Consider the following 15,075-nt stretch of genomic DNA (forward strand, 5'->3'; position numbering starts at 1 on the left):
TAGCTGACCCCAGAGGCAGCATTTTGCCCTCCCCACCAGGTGGGGGGGTCTGGGGGCAGCTGGGTCCAAGCCCCCAGCCGAGGGAGGCACTGGGCTTAAACTGTGAGTGCCTCATCCCATTCAACCCCCTCCTCCCCCAGCCAAGCGTGCAGGGCAAGGAGCCTGTGGTAATGCTGGGGCGAGGGCAGGTCTGGTGCTCATGGGGGAGGAAAAAAAGGGACGTGGGGGAAACTGGACTCGAAAAATAGGGCTGATGCAGCAGAGGGTAGGGGCAGGATGGGCCCATGTCTTTGGAGCAGGGGCAGGGCTTGGGTTGACATCTGCACCAAGGGATGTCACCTTGCCAGCCGTCCCCCTGATGGGGCTGGGGTCGGGAGGGCTGCCGTGGTGGGAGCTCATGGCTGGGCAGGTGGGAGCAGAGCGGCCCCGGTGAGCCCGTGGTGTGGTGGCACCTCAGGCTGAGGTGTCACCCTCGCTCCTGACGTGCACCGAGCTCTAGCAGCCTCAGCAGGACACCCTGGGCAGAAGCAGATCCTTCCACCCGTGAAGGATCCCACGGTTGCCTGGCCAGATCCCGCTCACACGCAGCCAAGGGTGCCCATGAAACCTTCAAACCTCCCTCCCCACATCAGCCCCAGCGCTGTGAGAAACTCACTAGCTCTTGCTTTTTATTGCTTTTCCTTTTTTTTGGAAGCTGCATCTGTGTTCTCCGCTACCCTGCCCTGGTGCCAACGCTGAACCAGAGGGTCCCTCATGGCACCTTGGCACCTGGCACGGGCCAGGCCAGGAGGAAACCCTGTTTGCCTTCTTCCCCACGCCACCTTCGCCAAGGTCACGGAGAGCAGTGACGCCTGCTCGTGCTGGGGAGAGTTAAGCAGTAACCTGGGAGGTGGCAGCCAGCGAGTCGTGGGCGCTGGGGTGGCCAAGGAGCCCGGCTGTGTGAAGGACGTGCGGGTACAGCTCACCTGGGCTCCCCACTGGCACCCATCCGAAAGCACATGGAACCTCATGCAGGGACACGGGGCTGGGGCAGGGACCAAGGACCATGTGGGGGGCACGGCTGCCCCAGGGAGGGAGGTGGGGGGCTGCGGGGCACGGCTGAGGGCTGGCATGGAGGCAAGGTGGGCAGCGTGGGGGGCTCTGGGGACAGGGGCTGTGGCAGGGTGGGCTGCTGGTGGGTTCAGCGCTGGGGCTCTGTGGGGCAGAGAGGGAGCACGGGCTGGGCATGGGGCAGAGGGGGCTGGGCACTGGGGGCTGCGGGCTCTCCCCAGTGGGGCAAGGCAGGAGCTGGGGTCTCGGAGGGGGTCAGACGCAGGATGTCACGATGGCATGGGGCAGGGGTAGGGGTCTCGCTGGGGCGGACGCGGGGTGCCGGGGCAGTTTGGGGCAGGGGTCCCGCCGGAGTGGAGTGGGGTGCTGAGGTAATTTGGAGCAGGAGCAGGGGTCTCTCTGGGGCAGAGGCGGGGTGCCGGGGCTGTCTGGGGCAGGGGTCCCCCCCCGGGGACGGAGCGGGGTGCCAGGGCACAGCGACGCGAGTGCGAAGGCTCCCTCCCGGCAGAGGTGGGGGCCGGGGCGGCTGCACGCCCCGGGCAGACCCCCGGGGGCTGGGGCGGAAGGGGCGGCCCCTCCCGGCCCTGCCCGCCCCCCCCCCGGGGCCGCCCGCGCCGCGGTCTCGGTGCCGAACCGGCCCAGGGAGCTCCCGCCGCCGCTGCCGCCCGCCGGGACGGGACGGGACCTCCGGGGCAGCTGCCCCGCGCCCACCGGGTGCGTTCGCGGCAAAACCGGGCGCGACCCCCGGCCCTGCCTCCGGCTGCGACTCGCGGAGCCGCGGCGCGACCCCGGCGGCGGGGCGTGGGGGGGAGGGGGTGCAGGACCACGGGGCGGTGGCAGGAGTAGAATCACGCGCGGCTCCCCGCGGCGTGGGAGACCTCCTCGGCGGGCGGGAGGGGGGGGTGGGGGGCGGGATGGAGCCGGGCGGGCGCTGGCGGAGCTCCAGCCTTGGAGGAAAAATCCCGTCTGGGTGCCCCGGGGCCGTCCCCTGCTCGGGGGGATCGGGGTGCCTGTGGAAAACGCCGGGTTTGCCGCAATACCCGGCTTGGGAAGGTTTTTATAATGTAAAACCTGGTTCCGTGGCCAAAACTGTGGCCGGCCCAGTGCACCCCACCCTGCAGGGGTGCAGCAGGGGGGCTGGCGGCCCTTGGGATCACCCAGCCCCTGGGTCGGGAGGGCAGGAAACCAGAAAGGGGTCGGGAGCTCCGCGGAGGGCGAGCAGAGGGGCTTCTTCCCCCTTGGGACGGGTTGGGATGGGTTGGTGGTGACCCTGCCCCAGGTATGGAGGGGGGTGGCCCAGGGGGTGGCAGGAGCAGGGTGGGGCGATCCCGGCATCGCCGCCTTCCCGGCGAGCAGCTTTTCGGCAATCGCAGCCGAAACTTAAACGGTCAAGCCCGGGGCGCTGGCACTGCGCGGCTGGGCCCTGCGGCGGACAGAGGTGCCCGGGTAAGTGCTGCGTCCCCGCTTCGTCCCCCGCAGCCCCTCTGGTCCCTCGTGGGCACCTCCTGCCTGGCCCCGCACCCGGCTCCTCCCGGGACTCCCCATCCCTCCTCCTTGCTCTCCCGCAGCTTTTTCCTTCCGGGCAGGAGCTGGCAGGTGCCTGATTTTTTTTTTTCTCCCCGCGTTTCCTGCTCGGAAGCAGAGCAGGCCGGGTGGCCGTGTGCTCCCGACGACACCGCCAGCCCCCCTCTGTGCCCCAGGCACCCACTGGAGCTGCCGCCATGGAGCTGGGGAACATCTCGCAGCCCACCTACGGCCCCGGCCCCGAAGCGCCGGGGAGCAGCACGCCGGGGCTGGTGGGGATGGTGCACGGATTCCTTCGGCTGGTGCAGCCCAACGCCTTGCCCGTAGGTGGGTGCACGGCAGCGGGGGGCTGGCGATGGGGTGGGGGGGTCCCAATTAAACCTGAGCCCTCCTGCACTGGTGATCCAGCCTTTAAATGCCAGGATACTGGGTTAGGAGGGGTATGAGGGGTGGGAATGGAGTGTGGTCCGTGAGGGCTGCCAGCCGTGTCCTGCCCGTCCCATTGCAACCGTGTGGCAGTCTGAGGTGGCCCCCAGAAGCTCTGCAGAGTCCTGCCCCATCCTCCCTCCAGGTATCTTCATCCCTTGCCTGGCTTGTAGCCCTCTGTGCTCACAGGTGACAGGCGTACTTAGGCAAGACATGGCTTGAGGCCACCAAAAGCAGCGTGTCCCAGTGCCAGCGCCTGCACGGCAGCGCTGGAGGCACCCCCTGCGTGCCACCCTGCTTTCCACCCTCCCTCCTTCATCTCTGAGGGGATGTGTCGCTGGCAGGCTCTGCCCCAAGAGGTTGGCATGGGTGATGCCAGGACCCTGTGGCTGCTCGCTGCCCCTGGGGCGAGCGCTGCCCACCCTGGGGTGGGGGGTTGCCACTCCAGCTGCTGGCACTTTGTCCTTTGCTGGGCTCAGCCTCTGCTCGTCAGCAACTTGTGGGCAGACACGTGGCTGGCAAAGAACACAATGATTTTGTGGCCTTGTTTGTGTCACGCAGATACCGGGGTACAATCACACGGTGTCGTGTACCGGCACAGCTCGTAATGAGGCCATGGGGCACGGGCAGGGCGAGCCTTGGGGACAAAACAGGCAGCACAGTGGGGGGACTTTGTCCCAGCACCCATCCCAGGCTGGCGGTGCTGGCTGGGCGTCTCCCTGGGGCTGGGCTGCAGGATGGCAGCCCAAGAGATGCTGAGCTGGTTGTCGGAGCATCCTCGAGCTCCGAGCCTGTCCCAGTGCCTGCTGGGGCAAGGACCCCCTTGCTCTGTGGAGCCCTGAGAGCCTGGGGGCTGGCAGTGCTTTTTGCGGGTGTGAAAGGGCTGCGTGACACGATGGCCAGGGAGGGACAGCTGGCAGGGAGAAACATACCTTGCACCTGCAAGCCACAGCACTGGAGGTGATGCCCGGTGCTGGAAGCCCCTCTCTGGGGTAGGCAGGCTGTGGGGCTCTCCTGGAGAGCCCCCCAGGGCCCAGCACCTGCTCACAGCCCTCTCTGTTCCTTATTTCCCCAGAACTGATCGCAGAGTTTGGGCAGCACCAGCATGAGGAGGCCATCAGGGAACAAGTCCGGGAGGTAAGCGGGCAGCCAGGGCAGGGAGCCGTGGGCTGGGGGACGCTGGTGGGTGCTGCCCCAAGGCTGAGCCCCAGATGCTGGGCAGCAGCAAGTGGAGATGTGCAACCCCCTGGGGGAACCCATCCTGCCGTGTGGGGGTCTGGTCAGGACCCTCAGAGCTGGGGAGCCTTCAGGGGCACCAGTGTTAACACTGCCTCTCGTTCTTCCTCTCCCAGCTGCTGCTTTACGAGCTGGGTTTCCTGGTCTGCGCGGCCATCGGGCTCCTCTTCGTCATCCTTGTGCCCCTGGTGGGATGCTGCTTCTGCTGGTGCCGCTGCTGCGGGAACTGTGGGGGCCGCATGTACCAGAAGCAGCACCGGTGGATGGGCTGCCGGCGTCGGGCGCTCTGGGCCTGTGTCCTGCTGATCTCCGCTCTCCTCCTGTGAGTGCGCTGGCCAGGAGGTTCCGGATGGGACCCGAGGGTGGGTGGAAACGCCGGTGCTTGGCGGCCATGCCAGGAAGCTGCCATTGTTCCCAGGAGCAGATCCCGCCACGGCGGGACAAAGGAGAGGAAACGGCGGCGGTGGGGAGCTGGGCCCCGGGGATGGGGCGGGGGGGCTGTGCGTTGGCTCGGTGCAGACCCTTCCCAGCAGCTTCGCTGTGGGGAAACGCGGCCATGCCGGGCAGCAGGCTCCCCCGTGCCTCAGTTTCCCATGTCCCTCCTCTCTGGTCCCTTGGCTACGTGCAGGGGATGCTCTGCGGTGCTCCGGGAGCAGGGCTCAGCAGGCTGCTCCGGGACCCGCAGCCTGGGGTCCGTGCGGTTGGAGGATCCTGGGGCGGGGGGAGCATCGGGACTGAGCTCCCAGCGCATTGACCCTGCTGCCCTTCCATTGTAGGGCTGGCGATGTCTACGCCTTCATCAGCAACAACCGCTTCTCCCAGGCTGTGCACAGCACCTTCCCCAACGTCAACAACACCCTGGACGATGTGCACACCTACCTGGCCTCCATCCCCCAGGCACGCCTTGTCCTCCCGCCCCGGCTGGGGTGCCTGGCGGGGGGAGCAGCCCAAATAACCCCCTGGGGAAGGGCAACAGTGGGGCTGGAGTCAGGGAAGGATTCCCACCTGCACTGACACCCCATCTCTGTCCCTGCAGCAAATCAATTTTATCATCAACAGCAGCGACGTCCCGCTGGGCCACGCCAACTGCAGCCTCCAGGGTGAGGGTGTGCGGCAGAGGGGGGCTGGAGCACCCCACGCACCCGCGGCAAGCTGCTCTGGCAGGGCTTGGGCGCCTACGGCACAGGGGCGGTAGGGGGTGCTGCGTGGGTTTGCCTCGCTGCCCTGTGGATGGTTGCTGACCCTGGGGGCTGCTGGGCTGGTTCGCGTGGGGATGTCGAAAGGGAGTGGGTTTGGGGGCTCCTCTAGGCTCCCACCCCGCTCCAGCTGCTGCTTTTCCCCATTCGGGCTCCCCTCTGGGGAGGGTGATGTGGGGGGTGGGTGTCCCATCTGCCCCTAGGCTGGGGAGTGGGTGTCGGATGGGGTCCTTCAGGGGGTTGGTGTTTTCAGCAGTTCTCCTGCAAGCCCCAGGACCCCAAGGGTCCCGTCACTGACACCATCTCTTCCATCTCTGCAGACATTGGGCCCAGCCTGGGTGGCATGATCATCTCGGGCATCAGGAGCAGCACGGATGGGGCTCTGGGATTGCTCCAGAGCCTCTTGCAAGGTAGTGGCCCCGTCCCTGGGGTCTAGCGGGGACTTGGAGGGGCGCCGGGGCTGAGAGCTGGGGTAGGTGCATGTTTGGATAAAGCTCCCAGGGAGAGGGAGTCCATCTGTCCTCCCAGCCGCAGCCTGGGGCAAATACTGGAACTTTGAGGGGTGCCCCTATGTTGCATTTTTTGATGGGCTCAGCTAGGTGAGGACAAGCCCCCCCCCCCGCCCACCCCCGCAGCGGCCGGATGAGTCCTCCGAGCTCCCCGCTGTCTCCCCAGGGATGGAGACGCTGGCGGCCGCCTTCGGCAGTATCGCCATCACCCGCTCGCACCTCGGGGAGCTGCAGGGCAACTACAGCCAGCGGCTGGCCAGCTTGCGGGACGGCCTCAACCAGACCCTGCGTCGCTGCGGCCACCCCTGTGACAACGTGTCCCTGGACGGCCTCGCCTTCAGCGCCAACTTCAGCATGGTGAGGGGGGGCAGGGTGCGGGGGTCCCTGCAGCCCCTTCCCCAGCCCCCTCACCCCAGGCTCTTCCCTGCAGATCCCTGGCGTGGGGCAGCAGCTGGAGGCACTGGGTGATGTGTCTGGCTCCAACATAGCAGCCGATTTAGAGAAGGTAAGGGGTGCTCCCCACCCCAGCCCCTGGGCTGGGTGCTCCTGGCGCTGCTGGGCTGTGCAGTGAGGGGGTGGCTTGGGGAGATTCCCACTGGGAGTTAACTGCTGGTGCACGGAGGGATGTGCTGGTGGGAGATCCGCCTTGGCCGGAGCCTGCCTGCCATCCCTGCCACCCCCGGGCGCTGGCATGGTCAGGGCTGGGTGCTGGGGGGAGCCTGGCTGTCCTGTGCCACGGGGATCTGGGGATGGAGGGGATGTGCTGCTCAGCCCTGGGCTGCGGGCAGGGACGTGAGCTGTACGCCCTGCCCTCCCCCCCGAACGCAGGTTAACAGCACGCTGGACGCAACCCCTGCCAAGGTGCAAGAGCAGTCCCAGGACGTGGTGACAAGTGAGCAGACAAACGTCCCATGTGCTGAATTTCCCCTCCCCCTCTCCACGCTCCCTCCTCATGCCGTCCCTGCCTGGAGACCTCCCCTGCTGCCGCCCCTCTGTGCTGTCACACTGATGCCATCCTTGACCAAAGCCACCCCCGTCCCATCTTTTCCCAATCCCCGCTGCCCAAGATGAGCGGGATGCAGGCAGCAGTTCACAGCAACAACCTGTCGCTGTCCCCTGCAGAGACCCAGGACCAGCTGGGCCTCATTGGACAGGAGATCAGGACCTGGCAGGAGCAGCTGCCGCTCCTGGATGTGGAGGAGAGCGTCGGGGCCTTTGTGGGCAATGCCACATTGGTGCTGGAGGAGCACAGGGAGCCGGTCATCGCCATTGATGGGCTCAGGTTGGCGAGGGGCTCCTGCATCCCTCAGTGCCCTTGTCCGGAGAGGCTCAGGCTCTCGATCCTCCGGTTGCTAAAGCTGGGGACTTGCTTGGTGGTGGAGGGCTGTGGGTGCGGGGTGGGCAGAGCTGTGCCTTGCAGCCACCTGTGCCCCACCTCTGCCAGGGTGCCTGGCGCCTTTTTCCTCCCCAAGAAGGCAGCTGATGGGATGCCAGGCGCTGCTGGGGGTGCCAGGTCCTGCTGTCTGACTCCTGCCCCTCCTCTTGCCCCAGGTGGATCCTGTGCGTCCTCCTGTGCTGCGCGGTGCTGCTGGTGGTCCTCTGCAACGTCGTCGGGCTGCTGCTGGGGCCCCTGGGGCTGAAGGAAAGCGTGCTGCCCACGCAGCGCAGCAGCCTCTCCAACGCCGGCGGGAACTTCTTCATGGCGTGAGGATGCGTGTGGGAGCGGTGGGGTGGGTGGGCAGGGCTGGCCTGGGGACGCTCAAGCTCCTAGATCATAACGTTACTGTGGCTTAATGGGGCAACCCACCTTGCGGGTGGTAAACGCGAGGGTAAAATGACGGTGCTGGTGAAAGGCGTTTGAGCGGAGCCCGGTCACCCCTTGCCGGCGGGGGCCTGGCGGTGCGTGCCCGGTCCCGTGGCTCTGCGGCTGAGTGGTGGCTCCCAAAGCTCAAGGAAGGCATGTGGGGGTCCGAGCCGCAGGGTACAGCCCGGCCGTGCTTCAGGGGCCAAAGGGAGAGCGGAGACGTGCTTGTGGGAATGGTGGTGCTTCCCGGTGTTGCTGGGAGGGCAAGGGGTGTGCGGGCTGTGGGCTCTGCGGGCTGGAGGCAACACCAGGGCACGGGGCTGCAGGTGCTGATGGTGTCTCTGTGCTGGCAGAGGGGTCGGCTTCAGCTTCATCTTCTCCTGGCTGCTGATGCTGCTGGTGCTGATCACCTTCGTGTTGGGGGGGAACATCTATATGCTCGTCTGTGAGTCCTGGCACAACCAGCAGCTCTTCCAGGTGAGCTCCCCATGGGGACAGACTCCTGCCCAGAGCCACTGCTGCTTTTCTGAGGGCTGCTGGTGGAGCGGAGGCAGCGCTGACCAGACCTGGGATGCTCTTCTTGGGTGTCCTGCCCTGCACTGTGTCTCATTTCTCCCTTGCTCTCAGCTCCTGGACACCCCTGGCCTGATTCCCAGCTTCAACCTGTCGGAGTTGCTGGGCCAGGAGGGTGGTACAGTAAACTTCTCAGAGATGTACAGGTAGGTCCCAGCCCCGGCACCGTGTCTTTGGGGGAGAGTACAGCTGCTTGGTGCCCTTGGATGCTCCCCTGGATGAGGGACAGCGTGCCCTGGCTGCAGGCAGGTGCCAATGCCAGGGAAGGGGCGAGATGCGGTTTGCCTGCGTGGGTGAGGACGCGCTCCTGGGAGGGGGTGCCACTCGTCTGCCTCTTTTCAGCCCCGTGTCCCTCTCCTGCAGGCAGTGCCAGCAAGATGCTGCCCTGTGGCAAACTCTGCATCTGGACCAGACCGTGTCCCTGGACGAGCTCCTGAACATCAGCGAAGTGAGCGTGGGGCTGCGCGGGTCCGGAGGGGTGCAGGGCTGGCACTGAGGGGACAGTGAGAGGCCAGCACTGTGCCCCATGATGGCTCCCTTTGCTCTGGTAGTACACAGGAGAGATCTCTGTGGCCTTTGAGAAGGTGAACATCACCCTGAGCCCCATCTCCCTGCTCAGCCAGCGCCAGAGAGATGTGCTGCTGAACGCCAGCCGGGCTGGGCAGCCCCCTGACTTCACCCCCACCCTGGAGCAGGTGGGCTGGGGACAGCCAGGTGTTGGGATGCAGGGTGTCTGGATCTGTGTTGAGGGGGTCCACTGTCCCCTCCTCTTTGCTGCTGCGGGGAGTCCCACCGCAGGCTCCCAGCATGTCCCTTGCCAGCTGTGTCACCCCTTGCGGCAACTGGGCACCTTCTCCACCTGGGAGGCCCTGGCTCCCCTCTGCTCCACAGGGATGGGGTACGGCCCCGCCGTGAGCCCCATTCCCTGTTCTCACAGCTCTGTCTCTGCCTTTTCCAGCTGGATCAGAACGTGACCCAGGGAAGCCTCCTGGATCTGGCCGCAGAGCTGGAGCAGCTGGCAGACAAAGTGGTGAGAGACCATGGCACCCCAGGGCGATGGCCACCTGTCCCCAAAGCCCCTGGCTACTGGGGCTCCTCTGCAGACCTGCCTGGGTGCCAAGGGGAGGCAAGGCCCTTCACCCTCGCCCAGCTCTCTTCTCCAGCCCAGCCCCCCATCAGGTGGCTGTGGTGGGGCAGGGACCCCATGCCGGGGGGCACAGCTGACTGCAGCTCCTCCAGGACGCGGGCGTGAGAGAGGACCTGAGGGCTGATGCTCGCAGTCTGAGGGAGCTGGACAAGGAGATGCAGACGAGCTTCTCTGAGCCGCTGGTGAGCGATGCTGGGGTGGGGAAGGTCCTGGGGGTGCTGGCTTGGGCTCCCCCAGAGCTCGGAGCCTGCTGGTGGGGTCTCAGCTGAGCCATGGAGTCCACATCTCTGACCCCACTCTCTCTGTCCCCAGCAAAGCCTGAAGGAGAACATCCACTCGGTGCAGAGCGGGGCTGCCCAGCTTGAGGTCAGTGACACAAGGGGGCCTCCCGAGCGCACCCCACTCTGGGGCACCCTGCAAAGCTCCCTTGAGGTTCCACCGTCTCCACAGTGGGGGCTAGCCTCAGTCTGGGGGGCTGGTGGCTGCTGTGGGACTCCCCAAGCATGCACTGTAGGGGCTGCTTGTGGGGCAGAGGGAGGGGGCCGTGCCAGAGACCCCACCAGGCACGAGCTCCCTCCACCCAAGGGACTCGGGCAGTACCAGCGTGTGACTGCTGGGGACACCACAGCTCAGGGACGCTGCCAGGCAGGGTGGGGAGATGCGGGGACCCCCCCATCACGCTGCTGAGAGCACCTTTCACCCCAGGCACGGACAAAAGCCGCGCTGGACAAAGCAAGTGAAACCGAGGAGTTCCTGGAGAGGGAGATGGCAAACATCATCAAGAACGTGAGCTCACTTTGCCCCGCTGCCGGGCCAGCCAATGGGGATGTGTCCGGACCGCCCCACCAACACCTCCCTCTGCGCGGGGGTGCCAAGCAATGTCTGACCCCCTGGGGTCCCCTGCACTCCCTCCGCTCATAGCACCCCAGGCAAGGGGCCGGGGTGGGGCAGGGCTTGCAGCCCCATTGCTGCTGGGTTGAGGTGCTCCAACAGCCCTGATCCTGACATGGAGGGGACTTGGGGCATGGAGTGGGCTGGAGCTGCAGCATCTCCACTCTCTGCTTGCCCCTCCCAGGAGACGTGGGCCTTCCTGCAGGAGCTGTTGGACTTCTTTGAGACCTACATCTCCTGGGCCAAGAGCAGAGTGAGTTGAGCCTTCCTCGGTGGGGTGGAGGGAAGGGGAGGTCAGGCTGCAGGGTTGTGGTGACACTGATACGTCCTGTCCCCACCGTGTTCCCAGCTGACAGGAGATGTGGCACGTTGCAAGCCTATAGCTCAGACCCTGGACAACGTGGAGGCCATCACCTGCGACTACATCCTGGACTCTCTGGTGAGTGGGGCAGTGGTGTATGGGGTGACACGTGTGTAGGGGGTGGCAATGAGGTCCCCTTGTCCCCCTCATGCACAGGATGAGGGGTACTCATCTCTGTCCTGAGCAAGCAGGGCTCAGCATCTCTCCAGCAGATTGCTGTGGCTAAGCCACGGCCAGGCTGTGAGAAGGGGTGAGCGGAGGGGTCACTTGGAGGGGGGTCTGGTGGGGAAAGAGGCTTTCCCAGTCACTGTCTGGGCCCTGATGGCTCTCCCCCCGCACCCAGAATGCCTTCTGGTTCAGCCTGGGCTGGTGCACCTTCTTCCTGCTGCCCAGCATCATCCTGACTGTCAGACTTGCCAAATTTTACCGCCGCATGAACTTCGCTGATGTCTACAGGTGAGGAGCCGCTTGCCTCTGGGTCTGGGCTGCCCCCTGCGCACTGCAAACCGCCCCTTCACACGCCCCACAGCAGCCTGTGGGGCTGATCCTAAAGCACCAGGGAGGTGGCTTGGGACCTTCAGCCTCTGAGGATGGGGATGCTTTGGAGAAGAGCTTGGCTCTGCCTGCTCTGCAACTCCTCTTTGGGCAGCCGAAGGTGCGTGTGACCCCCTCCTTGGAGGAAGAAGTCTGGCTGGCGTAGCGGGGCAGCCCCCAGCCCAGCTTAGGAATCTGCAAGCCAGCTCACTCCGCTTTGCACCATTTCTGTGCTGGGGGCCCCCAAACGGGAGCACAGCTGGATGCGGCGCAGCAGCAGCGTGCTGCAGGGTTGGTGTCGCTGCCACGAGGGTGCAGTGCTCGCTCGCACGCCCGTGGCCACCAGCACCCCAGGGACCCTTTTCCCATCCCGCCAGGGTCCCTTCACTAGCAACCTCACCAGCACCGCAGCCAACCCCTGAGGGCAAGGAGCCGCGTCCAGTTGGATTTCCCACTGCTGAGGGCTACTCGGCCCTGTGGAGCAGCCGCTTCGCCAGGGGTTCCCCTGCCCTGGCGCCCCCACCTGCCACCCCTCTGCTCCAAGGTCACAGCTGCCTGGGGAGCTGGGGTTTGCAGCTCCCCCGTGCCCATCGTGGCTGCAGCCAGCCTTCCTCTCCCTACGTGCCCCACTCCTCCTCGCTCTGTGCCCCGGCTCTCCCAGGACCCGTGCTGGGGTTGTATGTGTTGTGGGTGGGATGTGGGGCTGAGCGAGCATCTCCCGGTGGGAGAGGGTCTCCCCTGGGGTGTGCAAAGAAGACACGGGGGGGCTGCAGGGTGCCCTGCCCGCAGCGTGCCTGGGGTCCCCACCAGCGGCCTCGGTGCCTTTCACTTCCCCCTGCAGCCAGCAGCTCAGCTGCCAGGGAAACTTGGGGGAACTGAAATTGTGGCCCGGGGGAGCGGTGTGCCACAGCGAGCATGGGGCCCTGCTCTGCCTGCCAGGGAGGGAGCAGGGATGCTCTGGGGCAGTGACGTTTGTGGGGGGCTGTAGGAACCTGTGCTCTGTATGCAGACAGGGCAACCGGGATGGAGGGGACCATAGCACCCTGCACCCGCCCCGTGTCCCTCCTGTGTGCCCCGGGGGAGACTTTGTCCCACTGGGAGATGCTGGGCCGTCCCAGGAGGCATCTTATTGCCCCACTGACACTGTCTCCTCTTTTTTCCTCCCCTCCAGTAATGAAGCCTTGGAGATGTAAGTAGCAGTGCCAGGTCCCTGTGTGGGGTGGGGGGTGGCTCCTGTGGCACGAGGTGGGACAGGGAACAGGGCAAGTGCACGCCAAGGAGGGTGCTGGTACCAGGGGAGGCCTGGGAAGGTGGGACCTGTGCAGCGTAGACTGTTCTGGGGTCCCCCCATCATCTTCCCTAAGTTTGGGGATGCTACTGTTCCCAGCCTCCCCTAGGCTGGTGGGGTGGGGGGGTCTCTGTACCCTCTTTCCTCTGGGGCTGGGTGACAGGGGTGGGATGACATTTGGCCATCCCAGCACGTCCTGGGCTCTTCCTTGCTCCCCTCTGTGGCTGAGGGTGACAGAGGTGACCTTGGTTTTGCAGGCCACCCACATTCAACTTCTACAAAATCCCCCGGCCATCCACCAGGCATTAGCCCCCCCACGGCACAGGCACGGAGATGGATACGGCTGCCCTGTCTGCTGCGCCTTCTCCTTGGGTGCTGGGAAGCAGGTTGGGACCCCCCGGCTGAAACCCCCTCCCCAGTTCCCAATATGTGATGATGCCCCAGTATGCGTGGGAGGAGGGCTGCGCCTTGCACTGCCCATGACACTGCAGCCTGAGCTGCTGGCCAGCGGGAACCTGCTGATCCCGGCCCCTTGCTCGAAAAATGTGACTATTTATTTTTGCAGGGAGCCCAACTCTTTCCAAAGCTGTGATTTTTTTGTTGACAAACAATAAATGGGGTGTTTGTGTGCACTGCAGGCATGCAGCTGCACTCTTCCATGTCTGGCTCTGGTGGAAGGGCACAGGGATAGGGAGGGTTCCCCACTGCTGGCACAAGCTGGGGCTGCAGCTGGGACTAGAGGGCTCTTGCAGGGGTCCCCGAGTGTGCTCTGCCCACAGCCAGGTCTTGGAGTCCTGACCCAGCCCATGGATCGATGCAGGACCACTGGTCAGTGTCACCAAGGCTGGGTGACATTCCCTTCACCGGGCAGTCCTTTGCATCTGCAGCTGGGTGAGTGCCAGGTCCTTCCCTGCAAAAAGCTGTGCTAAAAGCATCCTGTCCATGACGTTCCCCCCCTCAACGCATGGGTACTTCCCTGTGCCCTCCAGCGACCCTGCTATGTGTCATCTATGGGTTTCCAGTTAGTTTATGGGGTGCTTGCAGCCAACCCCTCCTTCCCTTTACTGGGTATGGTGGCATGGGGAACTGCCAGCATCCACCCCTGCACGTCCCACACTGCTGCATGGCACAGATGGGCATGGCGAGGGCTGCATGCGCAGATACGCCAAGGTCTGCACCCACGGTGGGGCGAGTGCAGGTGCTGCTTCATGCTGCTCCTTGGGGCAAGCAACAGGGACCATCCCGAAAGCTGGATCAGGCACGGGGGACGTACATGAGAAGCTTAACTCATTTACTTTGCTGCAAATTCCAAGTCTCTCTGGAGTGAGGGACGGGGCCGAGCTGGCCAGCTTGCCCTCCGCTACATGCATCACTTTTCCCATTTGCCTTCGGACCTTCTAATCACTGTTTTTTCCTTCAGGCGTTATCTGAAGCTGCACCAGTCTTACCTCCTGCTATCTCCCCCCAGCACCCGTCCTGGCTGCAGAGCACCCTATCACCCAGCTGAATCTGCCCTGCGTGGTGGCTCAGCCCCTGCTCTGCCCAGGGATGCCCACCCTTTCTGGTCCTCAGGGTGGGGTTTCCCGGCACCCCCTTGGATAGCACTTAGCTTAGTTTTGTCTCCACTTGCTCTGCCTTTGCTCTCTCCCACCCTAAACCCTCAGCCTCCCGAGCTGTGACAGCTTTATGCTTGTCTAGGGCTACGTGTGGAGGTTTCCATCCCCAAGTCCCAAGGCTGTCTCCACCGCACAGCGTTCCCTGCTTCCTCTTCCCTTGCTGTGCTGTGGAGACACCAGCCCACGCAGGACTGCCGCCAGCTTCAGTTTCTGCTTGCTGTCTTCGCAGGCACTGCTCCCTCCCCACTCACCTCTCTGCTCAGCCTCCAGCCTTTTCCTCTCTGCAGAGCTAACGCAGGAAGGCAGGGAGCTTGACCCCCCCCGTTCGCTGTGTCACCGTGGCCATCTGCATCCAGACCCAGCCCTGGCAAGGAAAATCTCCCCCCAAATTACTGCACAGCCTTTGCCAAGGTGTGGGGCTTGCTCTCAGCAGCTCCCCATTCAGCGCTGCCCCAGGGCAGCATCCCAGTCCCTGGAGCTGTGGTTTTGAGAGGGGCCTGGGTCCATCCCCTGGCCCCTGAGCAGCCCTGGGACACAGGCGAGAGCAGCGCCAGGCAGGGCCAGCACCCACCCGGGGAAGAGGGGAGGACTGTTCACTGCAAAACCAGCTCTCCTTTCAGGCCAGGCTCCCTCTGCCCACATGAGTGGCAGCTGCCAGAATCCATTTCCCATGCGTGGGAGGGAAACTCGTAGCGCCCCACGGTCAGAGCACAAGGGCCACCATAAGGAAGCTCTCACTGATAACCAGCCCGCCTCTAGAGAACCATTGCAGCAGTTCCGCTTCCCCTTTGCCAGACCAGACTTTCTTCCACCACGGACTTTCTGCAGCTGAGCTGCTGTCTGGGGGAGGCCCTGCTGCATCTTTACAATGGTTTGACAAACCAGCATCCCTCCAACGCAGCTCTGGCACTGTGTGCCTG

General features: G+C 64.9%; 1 protein-coding gene across 5 annotated transcripts; it reads left to right on the top strand.

Annotated features, from left to right (window-relative positions):
- Window positions 1-1,728: 1,728 nt before the first annotated feature.
- Window positions 1,729-13,198, top strand: LOC104481706 (prominin-1-A). 5 transcript variants are annotated; one of them, XM_086752738.1, is made up of 26 exons: window positions 2,467-2,496; window positions 2,619-2,646; window positions 2,751-2,901; window positions 4,076-4,137; window positions 4,353-4,558; window positions 5,013-5,133; window positions 5,273-5,336; window positions 5,753-5,842; window positions 6,108-6,298; window positions 6,372-6,446; window positions 6,770-6,833; window positions 7,064-7,223; window positions 7,493-7,645; window positions 8,099-8,222; window positions 8,373-8,464; window positions 8,682-8,766; window positions 8,870-9,013; window positions 9,277-9,348; window positions 9,558-9,647; window positions 9,778-9,831; window positions 10,171-10,251; window positions 10,541-10,609; window positions 10,706-10,795; window positions 11,061-11,173; window positions 12,423-12,440; window positions 12,797-13,198. In XM_086752738.1, exons 3-26 carry the CDS (start codon window positions 2,772-2,774, stop codon window positions 12,846-12,848), a joined length of 2,400 nt encoding a protein of 799 aa, XP_086608864.1. In that variant the 5' UTR covers window positions 2,467-2,496; window positions 2,619-2,646; window positions 2,751-2,771; the 3' UTR covers window positions 12,849-13,198. The 5 variants fall into 5 exon arrangements, 4 of the variants coding, with proteins under 4 accessions (XP_086608866.1, XP_086608863.1, XP_086608864.1 ...); XM_086752740.1 differs by lacking the exons at window positions 2,467-2,496; window positions 2,619-2,646 and adding an exon at window positions 1,729-1,764; XM_086752737.1 differs by lacking the exon at window positions 2,619-2,646 and having other exon boundaries at window positions 2,453-2,496; window positions 2,693-2,901.
- Window positions 13,199-15,075: the final 1,877 nt, after the last annotated feature.

The sequence above is a fragment of the Chlamydotis macqueenii genome, chromosome 7 (assembly GCF_036417535.1).
Source record: "Chlamydotis macqueenii isolate bChlMac1 chromosome 7, bChlMac1.mat, whole genome shotgun sequence".
NCBI classification, from domain to species: domain Eukaryota; kingdom Metazoa; phylum Chordata; class Aves; order Otidiformes; family Otididae; genus Chlamydotis; species Chlamydotis macqueenii.